This window comes from Setaria viridis, chromosome 9 (genome assembly GCF_005286985.2).
Source record: "Setaria viridis chromosome 9, Setaria_viridis_v4.0, whole genome shotgun sequence".
NCBI classification, from domain to species: domain Eukaryota; kingdom Viridiplantae; phylum Streptophyta; class Magnoliopsida; order Poales; family Poaceae; genus Setaria; species Setaria viridis.
Window position 1 is genome coordinate 56,036,466 of NC_048271.2, and position 27,546 is coordinate 56,064,011.

At 47.7% G+C, this 27,546-nt stretch overlaps 7 protein-coding genes across 9 annotated transcripts; 3 read left to right on the plus strand and 4 right to left on the minus strand.

Moving 5' to 3' along the window:
- The first annotated feature begins 1,812 nt into the window (after positions 1–1,812).
- LOC117839175 (arsenate reductase 2.2) lies at positions 1,813–3,390 on the plus strand. The gene is made up of 2 exons (XM_034719451.2): positions 1,813–2,183; positions 2,961–3,390. Exons 1-2 carry the CDS (start codon positions 1,959–1,961, stop codon positions 3,129–3,131), a joined length of 396 nt encoding a protein of 131 aa, XP_034575342.1. The 5' UTR covers positions 1,813–1,958; the 3' UTR covers positions 3,132–3,390.
- A 650-nt stretch (positions 3,391–4,040) lies between these two features.
- On the minus strand, positions 4,041–6,748 carry LOC117839174 (probable glucuronosyltransferase Os03g0107900). The gene is made up of 3 exons (XM_034719450.2): positions 6,034–6,748; positions 5,375–5,619; positions 4,041–5,167 (listed from the first exon to the last, which is right to left on the minus strand). Exons 1-3 carry the CDS (start codon positions 6,709–6,711, stop codon positions 4,702–4,704), a joined length of 1,389 nt encoding a protein of 462 aa, XP_034575341.1. The 5' UTR covers positions 6,712–6,748; the 3' UTR covers positions 4,041–4,701.
- Positions 6,749–7,899: 1,151 nt separating this feature from the next.
- Positions 7,900–13,272, plus strand: LOC117837686 (phosphoglucan phosphatase DSP4, amyloplastic). 3 transcript variants are annotated; one of them, XM_034717417.2, is made up of 15 exons: positions 8,053–8,219; positions 8,312–8,366; positions 8,488–8,532; positions 8,702–8,810; positions 9,289–9,365; positions 9,439–9,515; positions 10,088–10,168; positions 10,431–10,563; positions 11,040–11,099; positions 11,367–11,423; positions 11,543–11,638; positions 12,323–12,382; positions 12,601–12,708; positions 12,781–12,932; positions 13,014–13,272. In XM_034717417.2, exons 1-14 carry the CDS (start codon positions 8,194–8,196, stop codon positions 12,913–12,915), a joined length of 1,119 nt encoding a protein of 372 aa, XP_034573308.2. In that variant the 5' UTR covers positions 8,053–8,193; the 3' UTR covers positions 12,916–12,932; positions 13,014–13,272. The 3 variants fall into 3 exon arrangements, 2 of the variants coding, with proteins under 2 accessions (XP_072146957.1, XP_034573308.2); XR_004636417.2 differs by lacking the exon at positions 13,014–13,272 and having other exon boundaries at positions 7,900–8,219; positions 12,605–12,708; positions 12,781–12,842; XM_072290856.1 differs by having other exon boundaries at positions 8,052–8,219; positions 12,781–13,272.
- Positions 13,273–13,750: 478 nt separating this feature from the next.
- Positions 13,751–15,052, minus strand: LOC117837688 (cyclin-dependent protein kinase inhibitor EL2). Its single transcript, XM_034717418.2, has one exon. The coding sequence runs from the start codon at positions 14,329–14,331 to the stop codon at positions 13,933–13,935; it is 399 nt and encodes a 132-aa protein (XP_034573309.1). The 5' UTR covers positions 14,332–15,052; the 3' UTR covers positions 13,751–13,932.
- Positions 15,053–17,267: 2,215 nt separating this feature from the next.
- On the minus strand, positions 17,268–19,217 carry LOC117838463 (UPF0548 protein At2g17695). Its single transcript, XM_034718505.2, has 4 exons — positions 19,059–19,217; positions 18,073–18,384; positions 17,777–17,984; positions 17,268–17,695 (listed from the first exon to the last, which is right to left on the minus strand). Exons 2-4 carry the CDS (start codon positions 18,345–18,347, stop codon positions 17,495–17,497), a joined length of 684 nt encoding a protein of 227 aa, XP_034574396.1. The 5' UTR covers positions 18,348–18,384; positions 19,059–19,217; the 3' UTR covers positions 17,268–17,494.
- A 100-nt stretch (positions 19,218–19,317) lies between these two features.
- Positions 19,318–22,491, plus strand: LOC117838462 (uncharacterized). The gene is made up of 4 exons (XM_034718504.2): positions 19,318–19,584; positions 19,720–19,787; positions 20,564–20,685; positions 21,780–22,491. The coding sequence occupies exons 1-4, from the start codon at positions 19,473–19,475 to the stop codon at positions 22,315–22,317; spliced, it is 840 nt and encodes a 279-aa protein (XP_034574395.1). The 5' UTR covers positions 19,318–19,472; the 3' UTR covers positions 22,318–22,491.
- Positions 22,492–22,608: 117 nt separating this feature from the next.
- LOC117838461 (uncharacterized) lies at positions 22,609–27,192 on the minus strand. Its single transcript, XM_034718503.2, has 7 exons — positions 26,357–27,192; positions 24,683–24,801; positions 23,976–24,491; positions 23,597–23,885; positions 23,283–23,451; positions 23,084–23,180; positions 22,609–22,992 (listed from the first exon to the last, which is right to left on the minus strand). Exons 1-7 carry the CDS (start codon positions 26,990–26,992, stop codon positions 22,875–22,877), a joined length of 1,944 nt encoding a protein of 647 aa, XP_034574394.1. The 5' UTR covers positions 26,993–27,192; the 3' UTR covers positions 22,609–22,874.
- Between the last annotated feature and the right edge of the window lie 354 nt (positions 27,193–27,546).

Consider the following 27,546-nt stretch of genomic DNA (forward strand, 5'->3'; position numbering starts at 1 on the left):
CCTACCAAGCGATTACATCGATCAAGCACGCACACTAGCGCTGAATTAGTTAGTGGTCGCTAGCTTAGCTCGATCTACAAATGCAGCAAGTGAGTGTGCATAGATATCACCGGAAGAGGTATAGTACGCCGCAGATTAGTTACGATCTTGAGAGCTCGAGCTACCTCCTCCATCTCCCGAGCTAGCCCAACTCTCTTGCGAGCCAGCTCTGCTCTCTGATGAGCCTCTGCAGCCATGGCAGCCACAGTTTGCTGCCATGCCGCCTCTTGTTGGCCTTCAGTTGGAACCTGCATTCTTGCTGCCTGCATAATGCATTTATTACTCGATTCATCCCATGTGAGCTTGATTTCATTAAGCTGATGAAGAAAACAAAATGTGAACCTGTTGAAGGGTGGCGTCGTCCCTGATCATCTGCTCCTCCGTGTGTGCCGCAGGTACAGGTTGAGCATGTCCTCGACTTTGAACTCTCTCGCGCACGAAAGGCACTGCATGCCAAGATATATTCATGAGTACTAGATCTAGTTGATGAAGAGCGAACAAGTAGGGGAAAAAAAGCATGCATTTTTTGGTACCTTAGCTGCGGTGCCCCCGCATCGAGCCAGCAATGCCTCCAGGCAGGATCTGCCATAGACGTGCCCACAGGGGATGCAACTGCATTCCAGCAGATGGATCCATCATCACAAACAGGCAAAACGAAATGAATCTCAGTCCTAGTAGCACTAGTACCCTAACAGATCAATCTTTCATATGTTTTGTTTGAATTTCAAAGGCAATGCAAGGCAAAGAAACAAGCAGCTGACTGTCCCAACAAGCAACTGCAGAAGCTTGCGGCTACAGCCAAGATGAAGCAAGTACTTACGTACGGCTGAAATCAGAGAGATTAACAGAGTACTACTCCAGTAGTTGTGGAAGTGGGTAATACATACAGATATAGCTCAGCAATGCAATAAAAGGCAGCATTTTATTATTCAAGAGTGGCGTATCATCGGTTCATCAATTCACTTCGAGGATGCAATGTATCACCGCGGATGTATCGGAGACAGGAGCACGCAACGCAAGTAGAGCAACCAAGACTACATTCCCTGAGAACTGCAAATCCAAAACTTCATCATACCATAATGAATACACAATCACAGACGTTGTCCACGAAAAAGATCCTCGGGACTTTTGCTGCGTGGGCATCGGGCTGGGCTGCTGGGCTGGACTTACTCAAAATGTTCTGTTTTCTAATTTTTTTGGTCCTCGTTTCTTGATTTCTTATTTTCAATGAAGATTATGAAAATGATATCAATACCTCAATTTAATTTAATTTATTTATAAAGGCGAGAGGCAGGTGTTTTTGTCATATGACAACATGCTCACCAAAATCGAAAATTGATGGTGGGCTAATCTTTTGGGTTGAGTAAAGCCTAAAATCCTGTTGTCGTGGACTTTAGTGCGCACTCTAACATGATAAAGGACCATGTATGGAGTAAAGACAGATGAATTTGTTTTTTAGAACGTTCAAATTTTTTTTTTGTTTTTCAGAAGATACTAAAGTAGAACAGAGCGCCCATGACGAGAGGAATCATCACAGCGAACACCATGGTCACTCGCTACCTCTACATTCTGTCGAGCTATCTCTGCATTCCGTTGAGCAGAACCTGGTGATGGCTGCAGTCGTCGCAGAGATGCTCCGTGGTGGGCCCTTCTCCGCACTTGTAGCACAGTGGTGCGTCTCCCGGTTGGGAGCCCACCCACCCAGGTTCGGTCAGAGGGAAGCGCTAGGGTTGAAAAACAATCTGTGGCCCGGCCCAACTAAATCTTACGCTGAAAAACACAACGTCGCTCCAGGGGGGGCATGTGTAAAAAAATATTGCCAACCAAGAACCTCCCCCTCCCTTTCCCTTCCCTTCGCCGCGACGCCGCCCCCCAATCTCCTCCGGCGCCGGGGGTTCCCCAGTTCCGGCGGCCGGACAATGGCTCGGAGGGGCGTGTCCTACGTGTCGGCGGCGCAGCTGGTGTCCATGGCCCGCGATCCCCGCGTCGCCATCGTCGACGTCAGGGACGAGGAGAGGAGCTACGACGGCCACATCGCCGGCTCCCACCACTACGCCAGCGACACCTTCACGGAGCGGATGCCCGACCTCGCCCAGGCGACCGGGGCCAAGGAGACCCTTGTCTTCCACTGCGCACTCAGCAAGGTGAAGCTCCCTCCCTTCTCTTCCTCCGCTGCACCCCCTGTTTCTCCGTTTATGTATGCAGCAGCTTGCTCGCAACTTGGTGACGAGTTCAAAAGAAGATGGGAAGGTGCTGGGGAAGTGGATCTAGTTAGTTTCCCTGCTCTCGTGGCTCTCAAAATGTTTCGTGCCATGTAGTCGCTCACTGCCTCCCTCCCTCGAGTTGGTCGTCATGTTGACGTGGTCGCGGTTCAAGGCCTTAGCGCTGCATTCCCCAAAGTTAGATAGCATATATGGGGAACTTCGTGAAAGAAAGCTAACGAAGGGCACAGCTTTCATCAGGTTTCAATTTGACATGTTTACTGTAATTCCAACCCTGTTCGCAGTTGCAGAATATATATCAAGGTTAGCTTTATTATACCCTTAATTGGTTCCCGCTTTCAGGGGCGGTGCAAGAAAAAAATGCATAAGGGGGCAGCAGATAGTTGTACTTAGACAAATCATGAGGAGGCTAAATTAAAAAATTTCAGTGATTTATATGGTCAACATAACCATAGGTTTCGGTGCCTCATTTTGATTGGAAAAAGGAAAAAACCCTCCTTGGTAATAGACTTGATTGTGGTGATCCACCAACTGCAATGTCAGTCACAAAGGGAAATCAAGAGAAACACACCACATATTCATTCTTCCTCCTGAATTCTAGTACATGTTATATCACCTGTGTTTTTCAATCACAAAATCACCTTTCAATTTGAGTCACTGCTGCTCATTTTTCATGTAACATGTTCCCTCAAACTGCAGGTGCGGGGCCCATCCTGTGCACAGATGTTCCATGACTATCTATCAGAGGCCAAGGAAGATTCAGGGGTAAAGAACATCATGGTCCTAGAACGTGGGTTTAATGGATGGGAACTTTCAGGGAGGCCCGTTTGCCGCTGCAAGGACACTCCATGCAAGGGTGTATGCTCTTGAGTACTTTAACTCATGGCAGATGTTGCTCGATGCGTTCCAAGAAATTGAACGCTATCAACAAGCTACCAGTTTATACTTTACGAATACTACAGATTGATAAGATGTCATGTCTCCATTGGGTGGATCAACAATGGCGCTGCGTGAATTGTTCCAGTGAATAACAGTTAATGTCATTTGTGGCATGTAAACTGTAAACCGCATTTAGAATGCTTGGTAATGTTTTGCTTCCATCAACCTATGGGCATTCACATCTTGTCTACTGGCTGCAGTTTTATTCACTCTCCACAACATGCATGCATATTTCTACCATTTATCACAAACGTTTTTTTTTCGATTAATCTTTGTGGCATTCATGAAAGAGTTTATATCCTTTTTATTGTTCAATCTTGTTGCAAAAGCAATGTGGGAAAAAATATTTGCAAAAATTATCCCTTTTACCTGGGTAAATCTGCACATGTTCACTCGCTCAGGCGTGCTGCTATCCTGCTACACTGTTTTGGCCACAATTTTTCTTCTCTGTTTCCAAAATACTGTTGCAGCAATTTTTTTCTTATGTCTAGTATGGGCTGCTGATGGACGAAGTGTTCCTTTAGTTACTGCCTTATTGATACTGTGGAATCGAACTTAATTCTAGAAGGGAAGCTCCAAATACAGCCCAAGAAAAATCTAGTTGTTGCTTTTGTTTGGACTTTAGGTGTAGTTTTCTCTGCTGTGTCCATTTCTCGAGTTGTGGTATATATGAACTGTCGAAACTTGCGCTGTTGAGATGGTTATAAACGGGCTAAGGATTGGTGAACAATAAAACATATCTTTCTGTCATAGTTCTGATACTTATTTGTGTTGAATTCAGAAAGTTAAAATGGCCACAGCATAATTTTTCCCTGTGAACAAGACAATCGCTGCTGAAAATTGCAAAGAATAGATCCTGGCCATGTTTCACTGGCTTCCAATAGCAGATTGCTTCTGGTTATAGTTCAATCACCAATACATTCTTGGGCACCCTTCCATTTACAAGAATTTAACTAGCATAATACTAGTAGTTGGAACAGCCCAGCAACTCTACAAGTGTACAACCAGAAAATACATGAACATGTTCTTCCTATGGCAAGAAAAGCAGGCTCTTCCCACTTCTCAAAGAATAAACAAATGAGTAAACAATTTCCCTATACACACAGAGTTGGTCAACTTGTCACCCCGAGATTGGGATCTCTAGTCAGGCACCAACCAGGCAACCAGCCAATGCAGGTTGAGCTAGCATCCCCATTGACTAATGAAGGTCCAGATCTCTCATATGAGATTGGTATTCTGAATTTCTGGCGAGAAAAATCCATAAGAAATAGAACTCTGGTTGAGATTCATATTCTGAATTTCTGGCGAGAATAAAAACATCAGAAGTGGACCTCTGGTTTGAGATTCGTATTCTGAATTTCTGGCGAGAAAAATCTATGTCAGAAGTAGATCTCAGGCTCAAGTCTCGACTGGCTGTCGATGTTGCCAGTTGGGTGGCATGTGGTCATGTACAATAGTTGCACAGCTGCAACAGATTAGACAAACGGATCCTCTCTGGTCTTCACCTCCAGGATCCAACATACCTCCTCTGAGACTGGTCTAGCAAAACCTCAAGCTCCCTCAACACTTGCCATGTAGCATCTCCCACTTCCATTGGATGGTTGAAAACCAGTGCCTTCCGCTTCACTGGATCCCACAAGTTCTTCTGTATTGTGGTCAAATTGGTCGCCACAACATGGTCGAGCACCATCTCAAGACTGGCTATGTCCTTCTCGGCGACCTGCAATGAGATCTCTGGCCACCGAAGGACAGAAGGGAACGGAAGCCGTATGTTATCAGCAATTATGACGGGTATGCAGCCGAGAAGGACTGATTCCACAAGCCGAGGACTCCATGGGGCCCATCCCAGCGGGCAGAGGCAGAACAGTGACCGAGCCATTTCTGATCGGTAGTTGTCGAACCGCTTTCTCTTAAGGTAAAACTTGTGATTGCGACCATAATGTTGAAGTAGCTCAGTCCTCACCTTCCTGTTATAAGGAGAAGGTATTAAAGTCATATTCAGTTTATGTTCAAGATATTGCTATTCATATGTACAAGTATTGATGAAAATTGAACTATTGTGGATAATGGGGCAGAACCTAGGAATGACCCTAAAATCAATTCCCTTACAAGTCATTATGGGATAAATGCTAGATGAGGCGACTAAAAGAGAAGTGTTTGCGGTGTATGCTTACTTGCTGTAGAAGCGGCCACTAATGTTCTTGGGGTGCAGCTCCATCTTGCCCCTGAAGAAGGCAAAAATGTCCCTCTGCATCTTCTCCGGCTCCGGTAGCTCACGAGACACCTCCGGTGGCACATGAGGTGGGATGACCACATGCTCCACCTCCTGACATACGTGATGGCCCTGAACACCAAATGTCTGTAGCAGGATGGACCTCTTCAGGAACGCCGGTATGCCATCGGCAATGGCTACATCCTCCTAGTTAAAAAGAAGAAATTTTGTTTAGTGGAACAGCCAGTTCCCTTAAATAAGCAGAGATGACAAGCTGTGTTTGTTGAATTAAATTGCAAACTGAGTTCCATCGTGATAGCACAAGATGAATTCCATAAATTTGGGGTGAGAAATTAGATGGCATATGCTCAATTTGGCAAGAATTGAATGAACTCAATCAGTATCGGTTTAGGATTCAGAACTAGGTAAGCTGCATTCCAAAATCCGTAGTGATCGATCCCAAAGACGAATGGCAGCTGGTCTATGGCATTTACAAGCCAGCGAGCAAGCAGCTGGTAACTTGCTTCCTACAATCTCCTATTTGCACGCAATAAATTTAGGTGCGCGAGCACATCACGCAACCACCGCAACAAACGAATCCATACAGAAGAAGTCACTGACCATGGGATGGAAGCAGGCGCCGAAGTCATGGGAGGCGACGAAGACGTGGTCGGCTCCGGCGGAGCGATTCCAGTACGGCATCTGGCTGCGGACGAGGTCGACGGCCTCGGCGAGCAGCCCCCGCGCGTGCGACAGCGAGGGGAAGCCGTTGGGCGTGGAGAAGTTGCAGGAGACGTAGACGGGCACGAAGAAGAGGTCGGCGTCCTCGGGTCGCGCGGCGCGGCCGGCGTAGGCCAGCAGTGCCTCGTGCACCGCCACCTCGGCGGCGAAGAGGTGGCGCGCGCACCGCGCGTCGGCGGCCACCCAGTCGCGGTTGAAGCGGGCGGGGAGGTCGTAGACGTAGATCCGGACGGGGGGCGCGGCGCCGGCGGTGGTGGCTGAGAGGGCGCGGGCCTTGGAACGGAGGAAGGCGGAGCGCCGGAGCGGCGCGGTGGCGGACGGCGTGGCGGAGATGAAGAGGTAGAGGGAGAGGGCGAACCACAGCAGGAGAAGGAGCCAGGTGGAGTGCTTGCGCAGCTTGCCGGCGAGGGTGGGAGCTGCCTGGCTTCTCCTCGGCTTGGGATCTCTCATGGCGGAGGGGCGCGGGCGGAGCTGACACAACAGCTGCTGAGGCTGTGCTCTCAGCTTTGGGGCGTCATGAGTTGGTGTTTGGTGATGACCAGAGACAGAGCAGAGCATGCTCAACTCAACTTGGCAGAGCAAACCTTTCCCCTCTTCCTTCTCCCTCCCTTCCTTTATATCAGCGGTGTTTGGATCCATAAACTAATTTTAATTTAAATCACATCGGATATTTAATACCAATTAGAAGAACTAAGTGTGAATTAATTATAAAACTAATTGCATAAGCCGTGGTTATGCAATTGGTTTTGTAATTAACCTGTATTTAATACTTTTAGTATCTAAATATCCGATGTGACAGGAATCCTGGACCGTTGGATTCATTCCTCTTTTTTTCAAATAATTTAATTAAAGAAGATGTGCCAAGGAATTTGTTGGTGCTCTCCAGCAACTGATTTGGTGCATCTTCCTGGCCGTGGGAGGGATTAAGTGAAGTTACCAAAGTTAGTGTTGGAGAAGAGAAGCTCAGTGCGCAAGCGTAACAATATCCCAGTAGATGTATGGGGTGTAAAATCTTTCTACACTTTTTGGTTAGGTTTTGAGGAAAAATAACTACCACTGGCTTTGTGTGAGAAATTTCGAACGATGCATTTGAATCCATGAATCATTTTTTTAAAAATGTTCAAAAGATAAAAGTATAATATTTTCAAAATTTCAAGTATGTTTGCATGTAAATAGACACCTCCTTCCACGGCAATTTTAGCACATTCGAAGAGAAATGTACATGTTTTCATCAATTTTTTTATAAACCCCCTGGACATGCACTTCCAAAACACACGGATAAGCAACATCTTAAAATATTATGCGATATAAGAGATGACAAAATTCCATATCAAATCCACAGAACTGATTTAAGCCACTGCACTCAACTCTAGAGATGGATAATGTCTTTTGAGTATACAATATTTTAGTTTTAGATCTCTTCTCTCTTCTGGCTAATAAAATACCGACAAGCTGAGCATACGATCTGGAAGGATATGAGATGAGAGGAGGAGCTGCAAATAAAGGGGCGAGCACGAGCAGCCAGCAGCCCAGCACCACATCGTGCCGGAAAAACAAGAAGCAGCCAGACGTGATCCACAACAAAAGGGACGATCGATCTGCTGCTGCGTGTGGAGTTCTGAACCGTCCGATGCTGCGGACGTGCTTGACCCGTCGGCGTCCGATCGCTTTCACGCTGGGGAGAACGGGTCAAAAAGGCTAAACCTGGGCCCACTCGATTTAGCCAAAGCCAAACCACAGCGGTCCACGTCATGGGACCCCATGGTCCGGCGTCCCGCGTGGACGCAGTCTATAGACCGTCGCAGCTCAGCCCCCGCAGAAGGCGTTGAGCGAGGAGGGGCCGCGGCCACACGACAGGGCCTAATAGACCGGGTGCACGCTGCGCAGATACTATTCCCCACCTCCTCGCCCCGGCCGTCCCCGTCGTCCCTCCCCTCTCCGTCCACCGCTGCCTGCGAGTGGGGAGCGAGCTCGCCAGATATTTTTACCCGCGTCGCCTCCGCCTCCTCGCCGTTCCGGGCGCACGAGCGGTGGGAAGCCATGAACTGCCTCCAGAACCTGCTCAAGTAAGCTGCCCCCTCCTCGATCCGCTTCGATTCGTCCCCGGTAATGCCTCGCCTGCTCATGGGTTTCCTTCGTTTTGCCTCATTTTGCTCAGGGAGCCTCCAATCGTAGGATCCAGATCCATGAGGCGGCCCTCTCCGCTCAATCTGGTGATGCCTCGAATCCAATCCATTCGTGGAGTTTTTATTTTACCCACCGTGGATTTCTGTTTTTCTTTTTTCTGATTTGGTCGTTCTGATTTTTTTTTTTAATTTTTTTTTGGGCGATTAGGCGATGGTTCGTGGCGGGAGTCGCCGATCAAACACCGTCAAAACTGTAAGCGTTAACACCACTTCTGTCATTTCTGATTCGATTTCGACGGGATTCTTATGCTGGCTGGGTAGAGAATAGAGATTGTAACGTCTGAATCACCGATTACTGTTACTGTAACTGCGGGTATCATTTCGTGACGCTCAACTGTTGAATGTTGCGGGTTGGTTGGCAGATGCAGCCACCTGGGGCGTCCACTTCTGGTGCCGAGAGCAGTGCAGTGGAGGTGGGCACGGAGAAGTCTGAAGTGTACAGCACTAACATGACACAGGCTATGGGAGCAGGTAAACAGAATCATCGTCCTAATGCATGTCCGCTTCTATGTTACTTGTAATGTTATCAGATGTGGGGCAAATTAATGGCTAATCTGATGCATTGATAGCCAGAAAATAAAAGATTTCCTAGAGTCATATCAGTGTCACAATCGCAGTGTGAGCTATCAGTGTGATCAGACCATTTGAAACAAACACGCACTCTCCATTCTAGTTTGACATTTTCCTTTAGTCCACTTCATGGACTTGTACTCATTGCGAATAGTTGTTTCACCTATACACTTCCTGCATATCTAACTTCCCACTGTCCAGTGTGCCAAAACTTGCTCTTGCAAGGGTGCTCTAGTTCTTTCACATGTAGTGTTGTTCCTCCAACAAAAGTATCGCCCCTTGATGCTTTAACATTGTGCTTGCCATCTACTTTTTGTGATTACATTGTGCTTTTAGTAAGTTTGGTCTATTAACATTTCTGAAATGTTTTCCTTTATAGCGTTGACATACAGACATGAGCTCGGGATGAACTACAATTTCATACGCCCAGACTTGATTGTAGGCTCCTGCTTACAGGTTCTCATCCCAACCTATTTTAGATACAAATATCTCTTCATACCTCTGTCTAATTATCTGCATTTGTGTGCAGAGTCCTCTTGATGTTGATAAGCTTCGGAAGATTGGTGTCAAAACTATATTCTGCTTGCAGCAGGATTCGGATCTTGAGTATCCTATCAATATTTTTTAATGCATAATCAGCTTACCTATACAATTCTTTTGATTTGAAAAAATCAATATGATTTGCATTTGAGAGCTCAAATTTACTAAACCAGACAGCTTACTTACTAAATTTACCTTATGATATGAGTGGCTCATGATTTGCCATCGTGGTCCACTTTCTACGAGTCAGATGGTCCCACATGTCAGTGATACAGGTAATTGACACAACATAAGAATGGAAAAAAAATCCCCAATTCAGTGGCTGTAAAGTTAATCCCTCCATTTCAGCAACAAAGACAAGAAAACAGTCTCTCAGTCTTTGTAATTTGCTATGAATTATTGGATGCCACCTCTGATTAGAACTGAGAAACTGCTAGGGGTACTTCCTTTTTATGCTTAGTTGCCATTCTCTATGAAAATGAGCTTCTGTCCCAGTAGTCTAATTTTGTATGCAGCACAAGACATCTTCCAAAAGTCCGTTTGTTATTTTAATGAAATAGTTTTTTGTTGTTCCACTGCCATATAATGCTTCCGTTCCGGGAATATATCTTCTTTCCTTTACCAACCAACTTGTTCAGATATTTTGGAGTCAACATCCGTGCCATTCAAGATTATTGTCTACAATTCAAAGATATTGAGCACTGCCGTGCTGAAATTAGGTACCCAAACAGCAATAGTACTGTTATTTCATATTTGGAAGTTTGGGGCTAAGAACTTTTTGCGAACATCATTGGCATAGTTTAAGTCCGTTTCCTCTTGAGGAACTGGTGTAGTGGCCATAGTAAAGTCTACAAGATGTATAGTTTCATGAGGAATTAGAGAATTTGTATTTCCATCAAATGGCACTGCCAATTTTTATTTCTGTTTTTCTGTCGTCTTTACTGTGCATATTTGAACTGGTCTAATGTTTAACTACGCCAGGGATTTTGATGCTTTTGATTTGCGATTGAGGCTTCCTGCTGTGGTTAGCAAATTGCACAAGCTTGTCAACTGTAATGGTGGCGTAACATATATTCATTGCACTGCTGGACTTGGAAGAGCTCCTGCTGTGGCAGTAGGTTCATGGAGCCCTGTTTCTTTTTGTTTCCCGACACAACTTGCTGTGTTTTACCAAGTCCTTTTGTTTCTCTAGAGTTGTGCTGCGGTAGGTTTTCATTATTTTTCTTATGTTGCACTTAACTATATTGAACAAAAAAAACTTTTTAAGAAAACCATGCTTATGGCTTGGAAGAGTACTAAATAGCAACCCACCAAAATTGCAAAATTATGCCTAGACAAAAACAGAAATCATTCTATTGTGCACTGACATACAGACAAGTGCTGCAATGTGCAGCTTTGTAGCACTTTAATAACCTCAACATGTCTCCACTAACTTGAAGATTCTAGTTTCTCATTTCAAGTTATGCAACTGAATTAGAAAATGGTACTTGAACATCATTGGCTACAATTTGATGTTTTCCAGTCTTGAGCAGTGGTATTTGATAGCTTTCATTTGTAACTCTGACTCTCTGAGCACTTGTAAAATTTCAGCTCGCTTATATGTTCTGGATTCTTGGGTACAGTCTTAATGAAGGACATCAGCTACTTCAGGTAATTCATAACTAGTTGATACAACTTTTAACTACTTACATTTGTCGGATCGGATGTTCAAAATTTTGGTAGGAAAAAAAAGATAAATATGCCTATTATATGTGCACTGGAAAACCAACCTCCATGATTGACTATTTGTGTGAATTTTGTTGGTCCTGCTCATCTGTTCTCTACAGTAAATTTATGTTGATAGGCTTGGTTCTGTTACCACATGGTTATTTTGCATGTTCTGTTAATTTATCAGCCTTTAAATTTTTTTTTTGGTAGAGCAAAAGAGCTTCCTTTCCAAAGTTGGAAGCCATTAAGTTGGCAACTGCTGACATTGTAAGTGAATGCTGTACTGTTCTCTCAGTGGTTGTTATGATGGGGAGATTAATGTGCCCACATATTGTGGCGAGCCACAGATTTTTTTTCTGCTAAGCGATAACTGTCTTATTATTTAGCTGACGGGATTATCCAAAAATACAATCACTTTGAAATGGGAAGATGATACTTCGTCTTCTGTTGAAATTTCTGGGCTCGACATTGGCTGGGGTCAGGTATGTTTTCCCTTCACTTATCTTATTACATGTTGGGTGTTAAAAGAATTTCCATTTGACAGCTGAATAGGAATAAGACCTTTGTTCAAGCTGCTTAATAGATTAGGGACATATCTATTTTAACGTTGCTTAATAGGCTTAAGTTTCAGCAATTGTAGCTCAGAAACAATGTCTAAAACAGGAAGACCCTTGTCCTGGCTAATACTTAAGATTGACACGATTTAATTAGCATAAATTTGAAAAGGAAACTACTGAGTACTGACAACAAAGCTACTTGTACATGGGTGTCAGGTTGTCAACAATGCTAGCAGGTTACAACCATTTATGACAAACAATTTTGGTTTCAGATATTCTTCATTTTGCTGCATGCATTCCATAGTTAGCGTTTCGTAGCAGCCGGGTACAATAAAACCAATAAAAGATTATTCACATCTTATCACATACACTCGCTAATTTGCCTGTTGAGCCATCAATTACAGAGAATAGTGATACATAAGCAGTACCATCTGCTATCAGCTTGCACAAATTGTGTTTCACAGTCTGATTTTGATAGATCAAATATGATTGCCCCCTCACATTCTCTGGGGGCTATGATGGTTAAACAAGACCATCTACATCTTAATTAGTTTTTCTTAGTTAATCCCATGCTTAAGTGTCTAATTGATTTGCGCTTCATCCTTGCAGAGAATTCCTTTGACATATGATAAGGAGAAAGGAGCTTGGTTTCTTGAGAAAGAGTTGCCCGTGAGTATAATTTTTTTAATCACAAAGTTATATTGAAATATAGCTGTGGCCATCCCATCCTAAGTTGTACTAGTGATACTGGACTTTTTGGAGGCATAGAGGATGACTGCAGTTTTTTTAAAAGAAAATACTGCTTGCCATATACAAAAATGTAGCAGTTAGCTTTACACTTCCCATATGGCTGTATCTCACAACTTTTGGGTCTCTGTTTCCTGAAGGAAGGACGGTATGAATACAAATACATAGTGGATGGCAACTGGCTGTGCAATGAGCATGAGAATATAACCAAACCGAATGCCGACGGCCATGTGAACAACTTTGTCCAGGTGAGATTCTTTCCAGAATCTGCGGACGGTGTTGAATCAGATATCGTAGTTGAGATTGCGGCTTGTGTGCAGGTCTCAAGGGACGGTACGAGTGATGAAGAGAAGGAACTAAGGGAGCGTTTGACGGGCCCAAACCCTGATCTTACGGATGAGGAAAGGCTGATGATCAGAGAGTACTTGGAACAATACGTGGAGGCTGAGCAATAGGAGGTCCAGTTGAGATGGTTCGCATTTCTATGTGCTTGTGTGTGAACAAGTTCATTGGAGTTAGATAGCAGTGTACTAAGTATTGACATAAACTGCAGAAGCTAGTGGCTGGGTCCGGCTTTGGCGTCAGGGAACAACACAATGAAGAGGCGATGGACCTTCCCGGGGGAAAAAATTGTTGTTGTCCGCTGTCAATAGTAGCTTAACCGTGGAAATGGGCTCATTGTGCATAGAAGGAGCAATCTGTGTTGTTGACACCGTTGCGACCGCATAGAAAATAAGTATTTGTAAAGTCACCAGCATAAAATAAGTAGCGTATGGTCCTGAATAAATTGAATGTAGCTTTTGTTCTTTGTTTTTCCTTTGTCATCCTGTGATTGTTGGTTCCCCTGAGACGGGACGGGACTCTCTATGTCCGTCCATCTGTGACGAATCAGTTTGAGATTTGCAAATGCAAGGCATCTGACGGAAAGGCTTTGGTGGCTTTGCTGTCCTGCGTAGGCGCACCGAAAGAGGAGAACGACGCGTGATGGATGAATGTGGTTGAGTCAAATGTCAAAGTCGTGGTTGAGCTTGCTGTGGAAGGAAGGTCAAAGTCGGATGGCAGCTATTCTATTCATTTTCATTCAGATTCAGGTAGGGTAGGAGCCAAGCCAGCCATCGGTGACCAGTCAGTCCTCGGCGGGGCCTCCTGGTCCGATTCCTAGCGACCCAGGCCAACCTTGCTTTCCACATACTGTAGCAGTATGCTAGCTCCAGTATAGCAAATAAATCGGCAATCCCTCTGATCTGAATGAAGCGGCAAAACATGGAGCAGCATTCAGAAAAAAGGAAATAAGTAAACGAACAGCAAGATGTTTGTCGAAATTTTACAGCACAAGTAAAGTTTGATTTACAACAGTTGGTGCTACTGCTAGAGCAGCATACAATTTAGACACTGGCGGGTACTAACTACTACTAGCACATTGTTTTGCTTGTAACAACAACAACGACAAGTATGGATCATGGTCCTTCCTCCTAATTAGACACACTAGTACTACTATCCAAGGTGCGGTGCTGCTGCTGTTTTGGGTGGCGGAGGGAGCGGCGTCTTTTGTCGGCCTTTGGTGGTGGGTGGTGCGGGCGGAAGGTGCGCTCCAGCTCGTCGAGGCTCACGCTGATGAGGGGGACCTCCGGCGTCTGCTGCAAGTGGAAGAGGCGCTTCTTGCACAGGGGCGCCGGAGGCTTCCTGGGCGCCGGCGGGCACGTGGTGGGCTCCTTGAGGTAGGTGATGCCGCTGCCCGTCGGCGTCCGGCAGCTGTAGTAGTCGTCGGCTCCGAATCCAACAAATCCGGCTGGGGCTGGGAGCGGCGAGGCGCAGGGCGACGTGAAGGCCGCGGGGGCGGCGGGCTTGTAGAACTCGGGCGACGCCGACATGCCTTTGCCTGCTGGGGATCCTAAAAGAATAAGCAAAGCAAAGCTAGGTGCAGGTGGAGCAGAGCAGGTAGCTGGTGAGCTGACAAGGAAGCAGCTGCCGCTGAGCGGAGGAGGTAAACAAGGAAGGCAGGGCGAATCAATTGCTGGTGCGTGCGAGCGACGCGGAGACCGACCTGTTCTGTTTATAAGGAGGACAGGAGGTGGAGGCGGCTAGGAGCAGAGCAGAGGAGAGCAGGTGTGAAATGGAGAAGACACGAGCGCCGTGCGGTGGAAGGAACGGAACCGAACCGATGGGAGCAAGGAAGGAGAGGGGAAGGCAGGTGTTCCGTTCCTCCCACTCACTGGTCACTGCGCTGCGGGGCCAGAGCAAGACGAGGGAGGGGCGCGGCGGGGCACTGTTGGAGCAGCACGGCCGAGGCTGGAGCGGAGCTCCGCTCGTTGCTGGAGCCATTTGCCGCTCGCAGCGTGACGAGGACGGAATGGGGCGGCGGAGAGGAGAAGAACGGGATAACGGAGGACCCGTCAACCAGATAAGGATAAGGTAGAAATAGTTATTAGGGAGAGAAAAAAAGAAAAACAACGGAGGGGAAAAAAGAAAGGAAACGATAAAAAAAGAAAAAAATGGAAGGAAAGAGAAAAAAATAAAGAAGAAAAAAGGGATAAGGGCGTAATGGACTTTGAACCCATTCTATCTCATCTGGAAACAACCGAACGTTTTTCAACTAGACAAGTTAGAATCAGAAAAAGCTAAAACCAGAGCTATTTTCACAGGAGGAGACAGAGCCGCCGCCGCCGCGTTCATCCCCCCACCCAAAAATATATGATGCATGCATCGCAAGCGGACACGGACGACGCCAATCATGCACTGCCGTTGCCGTGGGGTATCATCCCCTGCACGCTGCATTTCTGCAATGTACCATGTTTTTTTTTCTTTTTCTCCGTTGGGTGTCCTGCAGGGCTTTTGATTCCGCCACGTTTTAGGCACGAGTACGGTTCACTTTTCCATTTCAAATGCTACTAAAGAAATATCAGTCCGTCATACCCTACCCTACTAGTGTCACATCCATTATCCTTTTAAATAATCTAACTAATTCTTTTTCCAGTAAATAAATAGATAATCTGACAAATTAGCCTGGCAACGGCATTGGCATATGGCATGATCTCAGCTCAGGATGAGAATGGGATGGATCCTGGCCGGGCGCGGGCCAGAGACGAGAGAGGAGAAGACGTGGACGCCTGCTCACCTGAGACTGCTGCTTTGTTAACCAATCATCATCAGCATTCAGCAGCAGCAGCGTGAGTCATGTCACCTCATCCTGACCTCACCTGACACGTCTCCTCATCATCTTCTTATCTTTCTTTATTTATCAGTAAGGCAGCAGGATCATTATTCTTCCCTTTCTGAAAAGCGACAAGGTAGCCGATCCTCGTCGTCCACAACAAATTATATGGGAATCGCTGTATCACAAGAGTGTTTTATCTTTCCTTACACATTTTTTTCTCTTCCCTTCTCTTCCCCTTCTTCGTCAACTCCGGTGAGCTTTTTAGGGTCAGGGGGTTTGGGGGAGGGGGCTTACCGGTGCTCGGTGGACCCAGAGGGAGCTCCCGGTGGCAGGGTAGCAGGCGGTGGTGGCGGGAGAGACGGTGACGAGGACGCTGTCGTATATATATTTATGAGCCCACCAGAAGGTTTGGACAGTCCTAATATGAGCTGGACACCGAGACGCATCTAACATGGAGACTATGACGCAGGACGGTGTAGTCTACATGGAAAGAAAGAAACTAGTCGAGGATTAGAAAAAGTACTCGTAATAATAAGGGTAGAACTCCTCTAGTCGTATCCGACTATTATTCTTGCAACCAACCGACCTGTAACCCTGCTCCCGACAATATGAGGTGAGGCAGGGACCTCCTCAAAGCAATTCAATCCAACCAACACCCAGGACGTAGGGTATTACGTAATCTAGCGGTCCGAACCTGTCTAAATCGTGTGTCTGCGTTTACCTTTGAGTTTTTGATCTCGACGAGCCCCATTAACCAAAACACTACCTTACATTTACCTTCGAGTTTCTGATCTCGACCCATTAACCAAAATACTGCCTCAGGCACCCTCCTTGGTAGTTTGACGGGTTTAAACACCGACAAGCGCCGCCTGCCGGGCAACGGTGGACCCCCGGTTGGGCGGTGGAGGCAACAGGGGCGTTGAGCTTCAATCGATTAGCGTCGGCGGCGGCGGTGGGTGGCGGCGTTTCGCCGCTGAAGCTGGGAGGGGAGCCGTGGGCGGCGGGGGAACACTACCGGATTTTCTGAAGAAGATGGTTGGGATAGGGGCCGAGAGAGTTTCGTGTGGGGTCATGGCGCAGGGCGGCGGCTCCAGCGGGGTCGCCGCCGCTAGAGCCAGGTAGGGAGGCGGTGGAGCGCGGGGGCGAGCCGGCGTACGCCCCGCCAAGACTGCGGCCTGCGGGTGTTGGCCTCTCTGGGCGTGCGGAGGAGGAAGATGCTAAAGAGATCAGAAGGAGAGAGAAGGATTGATCTAAGCCACCTATGTGAGATCCTACGAGACATAAAAATCGAGTGTACCCACAGCATGCCGTAGACAGGCCCAAATATATTGGGTGGATATGCATGCATCAACTTTGTTAGTCTCACCCTCATCCCAACCTTTTCGTTTTCTACCTTTTAGCCCAAAAAGAAACATCGTCCTCGTCATTTTTTGAGGACTCTCTTTTCTCCTCCCCTTTTCTCACCTGCACTGCACATGTAGGGAGCGTTCCTATACCTAGTCCAGCAATGAGAAACTAAACTATACGAACTATGGTGTGGAATGAGTTATGTTTTTGTTAAGACAAAATCGAGTACATGATTAAGGATCTGTTTGGATCTGATGAGTAGGGATTATAAAACGATCTGAATAGTGCAATGAATGGTGGGCGGGATAGTAAGAACATGGATCCTGACCATTTAGATCTCATGGATTATGATAATTGTACCCCTAATAAATAATGTCCATCCCCCCATCCAAATAGTAGTGGTTGGATGACATGGGGAATTTTTGTAGCTTCATCTCTATAGTGCCGATGAGATCCAAACAAGCCAACCTATTATTACAACAAGTCTCTACATGATGCTGCCACACTTGGCGCAAGCACATCATCGACTGGTACTAGTTGGGTGCTGAGGTGGAGGCGGTGGCCACATGGGTGATGAGCGCCTGCCCTGACCGGTGCGCGAAATGCTTCTGCCTCAGCTGCACGTACGGGTAGCAGAGCGTGGCCAGGACGTGTGCAGGCTTGGAGAAGGACACCACCTCGTACCACACCCGATACTCCTCGTCCACCTCCACCGAGAACCGCTCCTCCCCGGCCTGCAACAATCTCAATCTGCTGCTGTCATCTGTTCATCTCATCATCTGTTCATCTGTGGCCTGAGAGGAAGAATCGGTTACCAGCAGATGGCCTTGTAGGGTGCCGCTACCGAACGCAAACATGGTGCCCTTGGACTTGTCGGATGATCTTCCATCGCCGTCGCTCACATAGGCGATCTGCAGCGGCAGCATCACCCAGGGCATCAGCTCCCTGTAGCAGATGCAGAACCTCGTTCCCACCTTCACCGGCGTGTCAGGCTCCACATTCGCCCAACCCAGTGCCAGGTGCCTAGCAAAAGCAGCAGCTCCTGGAAAGCTTAGACGATCGAGCATATAATAGAATAAAAATGTTCTGCTTCAGGCTTTCGTAACTTTACCTCCAAGAGAGGAGGGCGGATTTGGCGTGGAGGAAGGTGTCCGCACCTGAGCCGATCAGAACACGCGATCGGTTCACAAAGAAGCCGCGCTCCGTAAGAGCCTTGTCGCTTGTGTCAGCAGCAGCAGCTTCTGAGGTCGAGGTCGATGCTGGTTTTGGGCGTGTCGCGCCATGGAGAGCTGCGTCGTAGTTGAAGCCACCGGCCTCTGCGAGGCAGGACTTCTGCTGCTCCTTTGTGGGGCGACCTAAGCTCAAGAACAGACCTCCCCACGCCATGAGTTCTTGCAGCACCGAGCTCCGCGCCTTATCCTGGCTGAAAGGATTGTGTTTTAGGGAGATTAGTCATCATGGGCAGGTACTGGTTGTACTCAATTTTTCCAAGGTGCAAGAATGTGAGATCATTGCAGGTCCTGGCATAAATATCTCGGGGGGGAAAAATGGTTCTATGCTCTCTTCAACTCATAGATCTTGGTGGGCAGGAGCCGAAAACAATTCAGATGAGCGCCGACTCAACCTTGAGACGCTATGAATTAGGCTTGGGCACATGATGGTAGCAAGTGTACTATGTAGTAGCGCCATATGCTTTAGCTCACAGAAATGGGCACAGATAATGGTGAAGCAAAAGTCCAAGGCAGATAGTGATCACCGATCAGCTCAGACTACAGACGGGATAAACGACACATTAGGAGGGAAGCTCCACAAACAAACCTTACAGCAGATAGAGGACAAAATTGGCCGGGTGGGTATCATCGTTGGGTCACAGCTAGTGCATTATTACTGCTGTGGTTTGGTTTGACCGATGGGTACATACGGGGTTGCTTCTTGGCAAATTTCAGGCAGGATTTTCTGAAATTAAACTGAACACGCGAGGCGAGCTGACAAGAAGGTCAGGGCACGGCTACTCCCATCAAACCCAAATTCAGTAAATCAAGCTAAGCTAGTGAGACAGGCAAGGGGGAAGGAGTCGAGTTGAAGTAGGTGCCGTACCTAGAACCGGGGAAGGGTCGCCGGTGTGTCGTTGGAGATTGAAAACTCCGGCGGCCCGGCCGCCGCGAACAGGGTTGGGATGAGAGAAGCGGGCGGGGCGAGGACGATGTGGATGGAGATGGCGTCGTGGCCGCCGCCGGCGCTGCGTGGTGGGTGAGGACTCAGGAGGAGGGGGAGGGAGAGCGAGGAGGTGCTGGCTCAGATGGGCCATATCTGCCGGGCCCAACTATAGAGCAGCTTAGTTGGGCCTGGCCCAGGATTCTGGACGGCTCGTCCTCTCCCTCCCCAATTCCAGCCAGACACATCGAAGCCAACCACCGAGCGAAGTCGGATCCGTTGGCCACCGCCGTGCTCTCCGCCGCCGCCGCCGCCGCCGCCGCCTCCTCCTTCCCCGTTCGATATTTCGATTCGCGGATGGCCTCCAACGCCCAGGTTCAGCAGCCCAAGCCTACCAAGGTCTCGCTGTCCTACGAGGAGATCTCCAAGCTATTCTCCCTCCCCATCGCCGAGGCGGCCTCCATCCTCGGTATGGTCCCTCTCTGTCCCTCTCTGTCTTTCTCTCTCGCGCGCGCGCGCTCTGCTTCCATCTTCCACAGTTCCATCCCACTCACGACTCGCCCTGCCTGGTGCCTGCTCGTCTCATCTTAAATTCTTAATGCAGGAGTCTGCACCAGTGTCCTGAAGAGGATATGCCGCTCCCACGGGATTGTTAGGTGGCCATATCGAAAGGTGAACATTTTCCTACACCTCGTGCTTCACTTTATACTATCCCATTGCATTATACTATGCTCTTAAGTTATGATAAACATACCCTCTCTCTGGGCAGTAACAAGAGTCAAGAGGAAAACGCTATTTGCCTGTAATTTTTTTGGTGCACTTTTCTACTTGCACTACATGCGTTGCCCATATATATGTACCGTCCCAATATGCAATTGGCAAGTTCTGGATCTGGATTAACCAGCTTTCTCCAACAATATTAACAGCTGATCTGTCTTCACAAAAGCACTACCCTTTAATTTATCTTTACCAAACCCCAATCCAAGTATCTTCTCCAGGTCCCTCCATTCCATCCTACCTGTATACGAGCCTAGAAGAGCAATTAGTTGAGATAAATTTAAGGAGCTAGCAGGTGCTCAGGAGTCAGAGCCCTAAGCCAACTCTTCCACTTCTCAAAAAAATCTTCCTGTTTGAGGCAACCAAGGATTCCACTTCTCAGTCATGGTTGACAAGTGTTTGATCTCTATTTCTGAAACATATGTGGCACGTGCATAGAACAACACCATACCCGTTCCTCATGTACAAGATTCACTGCCGCATATGATAGTCTCATCTGAGGATAAGTTGAAATCCCATGTACATTAATGTGTAACTTCTCTACAAAAATTTGTCTCGCTCCTTACAACTTTTAATAAGTATTAAGGGATATCTCCTAACATTGTTTTGTTTGTGTTTCTGACTCCGTCTTGTCATTTGTAATTTTACTTGAAAAATCATCATACTTGCAGCTTGTTTCTGGGAAAGCTGGTGACGACACAAAAGGTCCTGAAAGAGAGAAAGCCAAGGAACTTCTTGAGTTGTCAAAAATTGCAAAACAAAAGGCTTTGAGCCCATCTGGTTCATCAATAGTGTGAGTAATGCTTTTCCCTTGAGGCCTCGATATTGTTACAATTCATACAATTTAGCTGCCTGTGCATTCTTCTCTCCTGGAAAAAAGGAAACTAAAGCTCTCTCCTTTTCAATCCTCCCGTGCTCTGCAAAGCTTAAGTAGGTTCATGCAGCTGACGCGTTTGACGCCACTTGGTAGTACATTTTAAAATAGAAACCTATGCAATATATTGAAGTACTGTTGAAAAAGTTTTTCCTGAAGTGCACTGTAGACAAGTAATTCTGTGTCACACTTGACGCATCAGCATAAGTTAAGTTTTTAGATTTCCGGCTGGGGCTGGGAGCGGCGAGGCGCAGGGCGACGTGAAGGCCGCGGGGGCGGCGGGCTTGTAGAACTCGGGCGACGCCGACATGCCTTTGCCTGCTGGGGATCCTAAAAGAATCCTAAGTAAGCAAGCAAAGCAAAGCTAGGTGCAGGTGGAGCAGAGCAGGTAGCTGGTGAGCTGACAAGGAAGCAGCTGCCGCTGAGCGGAGGAGGTAAACAAGGAAGGCAGGGCGAATCGATTGCTGGTGCGTGCGAGCAACGCGGAGACCGACCTGTTCTGTTTATAAGGAGGACAGGAGGTGGAGGCGGCTAGGAGCAGAGCAGAGGAGAGCAGGTGTGTGAAATGGAGAAGACGCGAGCGCTTATTACTTTTGGCCTTGATTAGTCAATCAACACATTGTGCTGTGGGCACTTGAGGCAGGGGATGACTGTGCATATGGATGTCAACTGGAAAACATAACTTTGCATTGCATACAGTGTGTTTTGTAATGGTTTGTGATTCAGCTTTCTACTGCCCATATGCTTTCTTAGGGCTTGGACAGTGTGTGGTAGTGGTATGCTATGGTGGTTACCAGTTAGATCCTGATGATGACCAGACCACTCACCTGTCCAGAGCTTTCCAATCTAGAAACAGCGCTTCATGTATTGTTGATTTTTTTTTTGTGCTCCCCACTTTTTTGCCCGACTAGTACATCTGCACCGTTCATGGATCATATGATGATACGTTTTATACTGAAGAAACAAATTGCATCACTCGTTGAACACTTGTATTGGACTGTGCATGCTAATAGGTCATCGAGCACTTCCCAAGGAGCTGCAAAATCTCAACAGGGCAGTTCGAAGGCAGGACAAGTTTCGGTTTCGCCCCCAGCAGGTAAACAAAATGCATCACCAAGTTTGGCCCATGGTAGCCAAACCAAAGCGATCCCTGGCTACATGGATGATTTCAAGTACGGATTCCCATCATCTGGCTTGCCCTGTGAAACTATGAAATGGTGGGGTGGGAGCAGCGACACAGACTGCGAGCTCACCAAAGATGGAAACCGTGAAGCCCATGGTGAGGCATCAAAGGGCATGACTGATGACGACGAGTTGGACTGGGGAGCAGATGAGGGGGAAGCCGAAGCTGATGGCGCTGTTACAGCAGAAGCCTCGGGGCAGTTGTGCTCCCTGACAAGGAAAGCAGTAGATGATGGGCGCAAGCTACTGAATGGCGGCACCCGCAGGGGCCGAGAATTTTCTAGGCTGAACAAGAGGCAGAAGGTGGCGCTGGCCCAGGTATTTGGGGCTTCACTGCCAGATGCTGTATTACTTGTGTTTAATGAGTGAGCAACTGGACCCATTATTAGCGAGAAGCGTGAAATCCTCTCATTGAATTGAGGAAGAATGATCTATCTTGTATTGCCTGCCTTACCTGTACAAGTCTGCTGCTTTTCTGTATGTATCTCCCGCATGCACAGCACACGAGGAGAGCGCCTAATATATGTACATAACATGATTCCATTGCGTTGCGTTCCTTGATTTCAAGTCAAAACTGCACGATACTTGAAACATCATGGTTGCGTAGTCGCATTGCATATCTGATTATCTGAACTTACTCTTTTCAGTGGCTCCAGAGGCTGATCCATACAAACGGAAGGAACTTTAACTCTGAACATAGATAGTACAACACTGTTGATGATCCCATGGATCACTTTATTTCATCTCGCTGCTACTGGATTAGAGCACATTAGCATGGAGGCTACAGAAACTACGCAGAATACAGGTTTCAGATATGGTTACCATCCCTAAGAACTAAGATACAGCTGCTGCTGCAGTCAAACTCAAAACTGAAGAGAGCCTCATCAAATTAACCACCTCTGTCTTCCTATAAATTCCTGTTACAATTACAGTATGCAGTAGGCTCGGATGACCTCAACTATAGGCGCACGGCACAGCGGGCATTTGCCGACCCCGTGGAGTAGCTCGCTTGCGCACTTTGAGCAGGTGCACATATGCCCACATCTGACAGTACGAGCAAGAAAGATATATGTTAAAAATGAATTGTTGTTCATTGTACTTATTACAGCTGATGAAAATGCAGATAAGTAGGGACCTGTAAAGAAGCGAGTCAATCTGATTATCACAGCAGATGCAGCAGGTCCCTTTCCTTGCTAGATTCCATTGTGATCCATCCTCTAACGTTTCTTCATCTGTACACTCACAAATTCCATGGAAATAAAGCTTCTTCGATCATTCTGTTGAGAGCAGAGAATGGAAGGAAAAGAGTAACACACACACATATACATACACACCTTGCATGGTTAACGGTGATCGGTTCAGAGCAGCAGAAACTTCTTGTTTGATGGAGCGCTGCAACTCTATCTGCATCTCCATGCACGCTTCCAGCATCTGCTGCATGCTGCTCATTCCTCTCTGTACTCCACTCAGCTCATCTCGCAAAACATGGATGGCGTCCCACTCCTACCACACACATACTCTTCTTTTAACAATATACTTAGATGCAGTAATGCATGGATATTCAGAATTGTAACTTATTTTAGTGTCTATATGCAAAAGACCTAAGTACAGACTTTGCACCACAGTGAGAATGGGATGGATGACTCACAAGTTCAGAGCGATGCATGGTTTGCTGGCTCCAGTTATGATATTGCTGCCATTGAACCGCCTGATCAGATAACACAGTCGAAGGCTGGGGTGCAGTCTCACTCCCAACCCGAGTTGGTTCGTCGATCCTGATCTCGATAGGATCCTCGTTGAGTAAACCAGTGCTTGGTCTCTGCCCTTCTTCGAAATCCCAATCGTGAGGATCATGTTCTTGCCTCTGAACATAAGACTGAATGAGCTGGTCCAGACTTTCACGGAAGCCGCTGCTAAGAAGGTTCGACACGCTTCGCCTACAAACACAAGGAGTTATATATCTGATGAGCATTTTGCCTTAAGGACAAAAATTTTAATTTCACGAATTTGTGCTACAGATTAAATACCTGCTTAAGAGTTCTCTGAGCTCAACTCCATAGACATCATCTTCAGGTGGACTAAACCTATTCCTGGTAGAATTGAAACTCCGGCTTAACTGCCACTGTGGTTCCTCTTCCTGAGATTCGATGACATGCCATTCCTCGTCTCTATGTAGGAAGGCGCTGTCATGTCCATCGGCCTCAGTGACAGAAATATCCCTTGACCATGGCAAATCAGTTTCAGCTTCTTGCTGCATGCTGTTGCCAGATGCAGTCGATGAGGAGGTAGACACAGATTGCTCACTATCCAGCTCTGAGGACCGCGAATCTGAATGCTTCTCAGATTGTTGTATTTGTTCTTGGGAAAAATCATCTTGCGGAACACTGTTACTGCCAGGTACAGTGCTTTCGACATGCACAGCTTCATCTTCCATTGATCGATTTGTCTGGATTTGATAATAATGAGCTGCATTCTCTATATGATGGTTATCATCACTTACAACCTGAAGTATTACACCATCACTTCTCAATGGTACATTGGTACTGGAAATGAGAAACAGTAATATTAGATGAAGCAAAAAGTGTCATGTGGCAAACAAAAATTGTGTTCCTTAATTTGGCTACTTGAAAAGATCGTTTTTTTCCTTCTAATTTTTCTATTGGGATCCATCATGGGAAGGCCAAGACAGGAAGACCAACAATGAGGATGCCATACTAGGCAAAGGAAGCCATACCTCAATCTAGAGACAGGATGCCTCTGTCTAAGCTGTCCTAATTCTGTGGCTGCCATAGAGTTTGGTCTCTCATCGTTCATAGGCCTCCCGTTACGAAAGAATCTACCTCGGAGAAAAGACTGAAAGACAATATATAGCTATCAATCCAATGAACGAAATACTCTAGAGGACAATTCAAGACAAGACTAAATAGAGATTATGGGGCGATTCTAGTCGCCGGCAGCCTGACAATCTTCAGAAAGAATACAGTAGTGAAACAATGATGTCAATCAGCACCACATGTTCTAGTGGTTGCTTCTGAACTCACAGATAAGAGATGGCTTAAACTTTATGAACTTGATATTGTATCTCATAAGGAATACTGTAGCTACTTAGCCAGCTTTTCTACCATGATGCTATACTTGCACTTGGATGCAACACAATCCTACGTCTATACTTCATTCTTAGATATCCCTCTGCTGCCCACTATCATAACAAAGGAACAAGGAACAAGCTAGCTACTGTCATGTGTGTGTGTGTGATAGGTACTATTTGCAGCACAGCAACTAGAGCACGCTGTTCAACTTAGGGGATGTTTGGAAAGGGGTTGTTAAACTTTAGCACTCCATTTTTAGCCCCCTTTTAGCACATGGGTTCCCAAACAAGAATGCTCAAAGGTGTGTGCTAAAGTTTAACACCTTCAATGGGTGCTAAAAGGTGCTAAACCTGCTAAAAGTTGTCCACTGTCCGTAATTTTCCATCGTTCACCCCTCTCTCCTCCCTCTCTCTCTCCTCCCCGCCACACCCCCGCCGCCGGCCTCCTCCGCCCGGCTCCGCCGCCTCCGCCGGCCCCGCCTCCTCCGCCCGACCCCGCCGCCTCCGCCCAGCCATGCCTCCTCCGCCGGCATGCGAATCTGGAGGGGGCACGAGGGAGGAGCGGGGAGGGAGGCCCCCCGCCGCCACCACCCGCTAGGCCGGTGCGCCAGGGATGCAGTTCCACTCGACGACGATACCGTTCCTCTTAACGTCGTCGTTCGACCTCTCCGCCGGCGTGGAGCCCACCCTGGGCCCGCGCCCCTCGGTGGTTCCCCCGCCCCCAGCCATGCCGGTGGGCGTGGCCGCGCACCAGCACCAGTAGCCGCCAGTGTCGGAGGCGGCGGCACGGCGGCTGCTGGAGGCGGAGGAGCTCCACCGGCACCGCCAGTATTTTTTCCATTTGAGAGTGCTAAACCTTAGCACTGCACAGGACCGCTAGATATTTGGAGCAGGTTTCCAAAGTGAGTTACAGGCATGAAGCAAGTACATGAAGTGATGATTTGCCAAAAAGGTGCCCAGGCGAACTTTCTCAGTGATTGTTACTGCATCACTTTAGCAACCTTTTTTCTGAAGGATTTTTTTTTTAGCACATACTAGTTGAGAAGCATGCAACTAAATGTAACCATCCGTATATAGTTTAATGCTACTGCTAACTACCAATAACTCAATTAGGATATATTAGTCGGTACTAGAGGGTTTCCAACCGTTAGAACCGTTTTTTCTAGTAGCGTGAACTGCATCTCATCAGCCAACTGGCGTACATGGGCCAAAAGCAATGCCCTCTTGCAAGTCGTTGTTGCAATTAAGTTGGAACAAATGTATTGGAGACAGAGAAGAAAAAATGAACAAATCTAATGCTAGAGGGGTTGTGGCTTCGACCTGAATGCGGCCGCGGTGAGCGAATGCGGAGACGGCACGGTGCTCGGAGAGGCCCTGCAGCTCACGCTGTCGCTCCATTGCCATGCGCCTCACAACGTCGGCGCGCGCCAGCCGGCGATCCCGAGTGGTGGATCCCCCCTGGTCGCCGCCGACGCCCTGCTGCTGCTGGGCGGTGGCCATGCGGACGCGCTCCCGGACGGAGCGCACCCGCTCGCGCTCCGTCTCGCCCAGCCACTCCTCGCCCCGCCCCCGCGCCGCGCCCTCGCTGGCGGCGGCCCCGCCCGCCCACTCCCTGGCGATCCGCCTAACCAGAGCGCGCTCCGGCGACCGCGCGCGCCGCCTGCCGCCACCGTCTCCGCCGTGAAGGAAGGAGGCGTCGAGCATCGAGACGGCGTGGAGGCGCGCGAGCGCGAGGAGCTCCGACTCGCGGTCTCGGCGGTCCAGGTCCAGCGTGGTGAGCACCATCTGCTCGCACGCCTGGCGGCGCCGCGCGGCCCATTGGGCGATGATCCTGGACGCCGCGGCGGCCGAGGTCTCGCCGCCGGCGCAGGACCGGGTCTTGGCGTGGACGTCGTCGTCCATGGAGAGGCCGCTCGGCGACGGAACGCCAGACGACTCAGCTCGAGGGCGCAGCATGCCAGATGCTAATGCGTCGCTGTCAGTTCAGGGCGGGAGGGAGAGGAAGTGTATAAGTAGAGGCGGAGGAGGAGCTGGGGACGGGGTGGTGGTAGCATTCCTTGCTGGCGGGGGAGCAGAGGAGGAAGCCGAGCTGAGCTTGGGAGAAGAGAAGAGAAGAGAGCAGATCCCGAGGCGGAGGAAGAAGAGGAGGAGGAGGGACTAATATCAAAGGTAGGATGGATAATGATGGGTGGCTACCAAATCTCCTGACACTGTTTAGTGTACAGTCATTGAATCTTGAACCGTCCGATTATGGTCCTAATGATCGACCGCCCTCCGTCCCAGATTAATGTTTTTTTCCAGTTATATATTATTATATCTAGAAAAGCTAAAACGAATGATAATTTAGGATGGAGGGAGGACAAACTGTACATACATAAGTTGCCGGGATGTTTTTCCTCTCTGTTTCTGATAAATTGTCTTGATGCATTTGTCTTTTCACCTCTGCATTTTTCCAGTCTTTTACGGACAATCTAACAAGACAACTTTACACTCACAGCAATGACAATTCA

Bases quoted from the DNA above. Each gene is read 5' to 3' on its own strand.
- LOC117838461 (XM_034718503.2), bottom strand. From the start codon at position 26,992: ATGCTGCGCCCTCGAGCTGAGTCGTCTGGCGTTCCGTCGCCGAGCGGC. The intron at 24,802-26,356 runs GTCGAAGCCACA...ATTGTCTTTCAG, and splicing joins CTCACCGCGGCCGCATTCAG to TCTTTTCTCCGAGGTAGATT. The intron at 23,452-23,596 runs GTGAGTCATCCA...TGTGTGTGGTAG, and splicing joins CCATGCATCGCTCTGAACTT to GAGTGGGACGCCATCCATGT.
- LOC117838462 (XM_034718504.2), top strand. From the start codon at position 19,473: ATGGCCTCCAACGCCCAGGTTCAGCAGCCCAAGCCTACCAAGGTCTCG. The intron at 19,585-19,719 runs GTATGGTCCCTC...TTCTTAATGCAG, and splicing joins CGAGGCGGCCTCCATCCTCG to GAGTCTGCACCAGTGTCCTG. The intron at 20,686-21,779 runs GTGAGTAATGCT...GCATGCTAATAG, and splicing joins CCATCTGGTTCATCAATAGT to GTCATCGAGCACTTCCCAAG.
- LOC117837688 (XM_034717418.2), bottom strand. From the start codon at position 14,331: ATGTCGGCGTCGCCCGAGTTCTACAAGCCCGCCGCCCCCGCGGCCTTC.
- LOC117839175 (XM_034719451.2), top strand. From the start codon at position 1,959: ATGGCTCGGAGGGGCGTGTCCTACGTGTCGGCGGCGCAGCTGGTGTCC. The intron at 2,184-2,960 runs GTGAAGCTCCCT...CTCAAACTGCAG, and splicing joins TCCACTGCGCACTCAGCAAG to GTGCGGGGCCCATCCTGTGC.
- LOC117837686 (XM_072290856.1), top strand. From the start codon at position 8,194: ATGAACTGCCTCCAGAACCTGCTCAA. The intron at 9,366-9,438 runs GTTCTCATCCCA...ATTTGTGTGCAG, and splicing joins TTGTAGGCTCCTGCTTACAG to AGTCCTCTTGATGTTGATAA. The intron at 11,100-11,366 runs GTAATTCATAAC...TTTTTTTGGTAG, and splicing joins AAGGACATCAGCTACTTCAG to AGCAAAAGAGCTTCCTTTCC.
- LOC117838463 (XM_034718505.2), bottom strand. From the start codon at position 18,347: ATGGCGTGGGGAGGTCTGTTCTTGAGCTTAGGTCGCCCCACAAAGGAG. The intron at 17,985-18,072 runs GTAAAGTTACGA...TGCTTTTGCTAG, and splicing joins TCCGCCCTCCTCTCTTGGAG to GCACCTGGCACTGGGTTGGG. The intron at 17,696-17,776 runs GTAACCGATTCT...AGATTGTTGCAG, and splicing joins CCCTACAAGGCCATCTGCTG to GCCGGGGAGGAGCGGTTCTC.
- LOC117839174 (XM_034719450.2), bottom strand. From the start codon at position 6,711: ATGCTCTGCTCTGTCTCTGGTCATCACCAAACACCAACTCATGACGCC. The intron at 5,620-6,033 runs GTCAGTGACTTC...CTTTTTAACTAG, and splicing joins GCGCCTGCTTCCATCCCATG to GAGGATGTAGCCATTGCCGA. The intron at 5,168-5,374 runs GTAAGCATACAC...TCCTTATAACAG, and splicing joins AGTGGCCGCTTCTACAGCAA to GAAGGTGAGGACTGAGCTAC.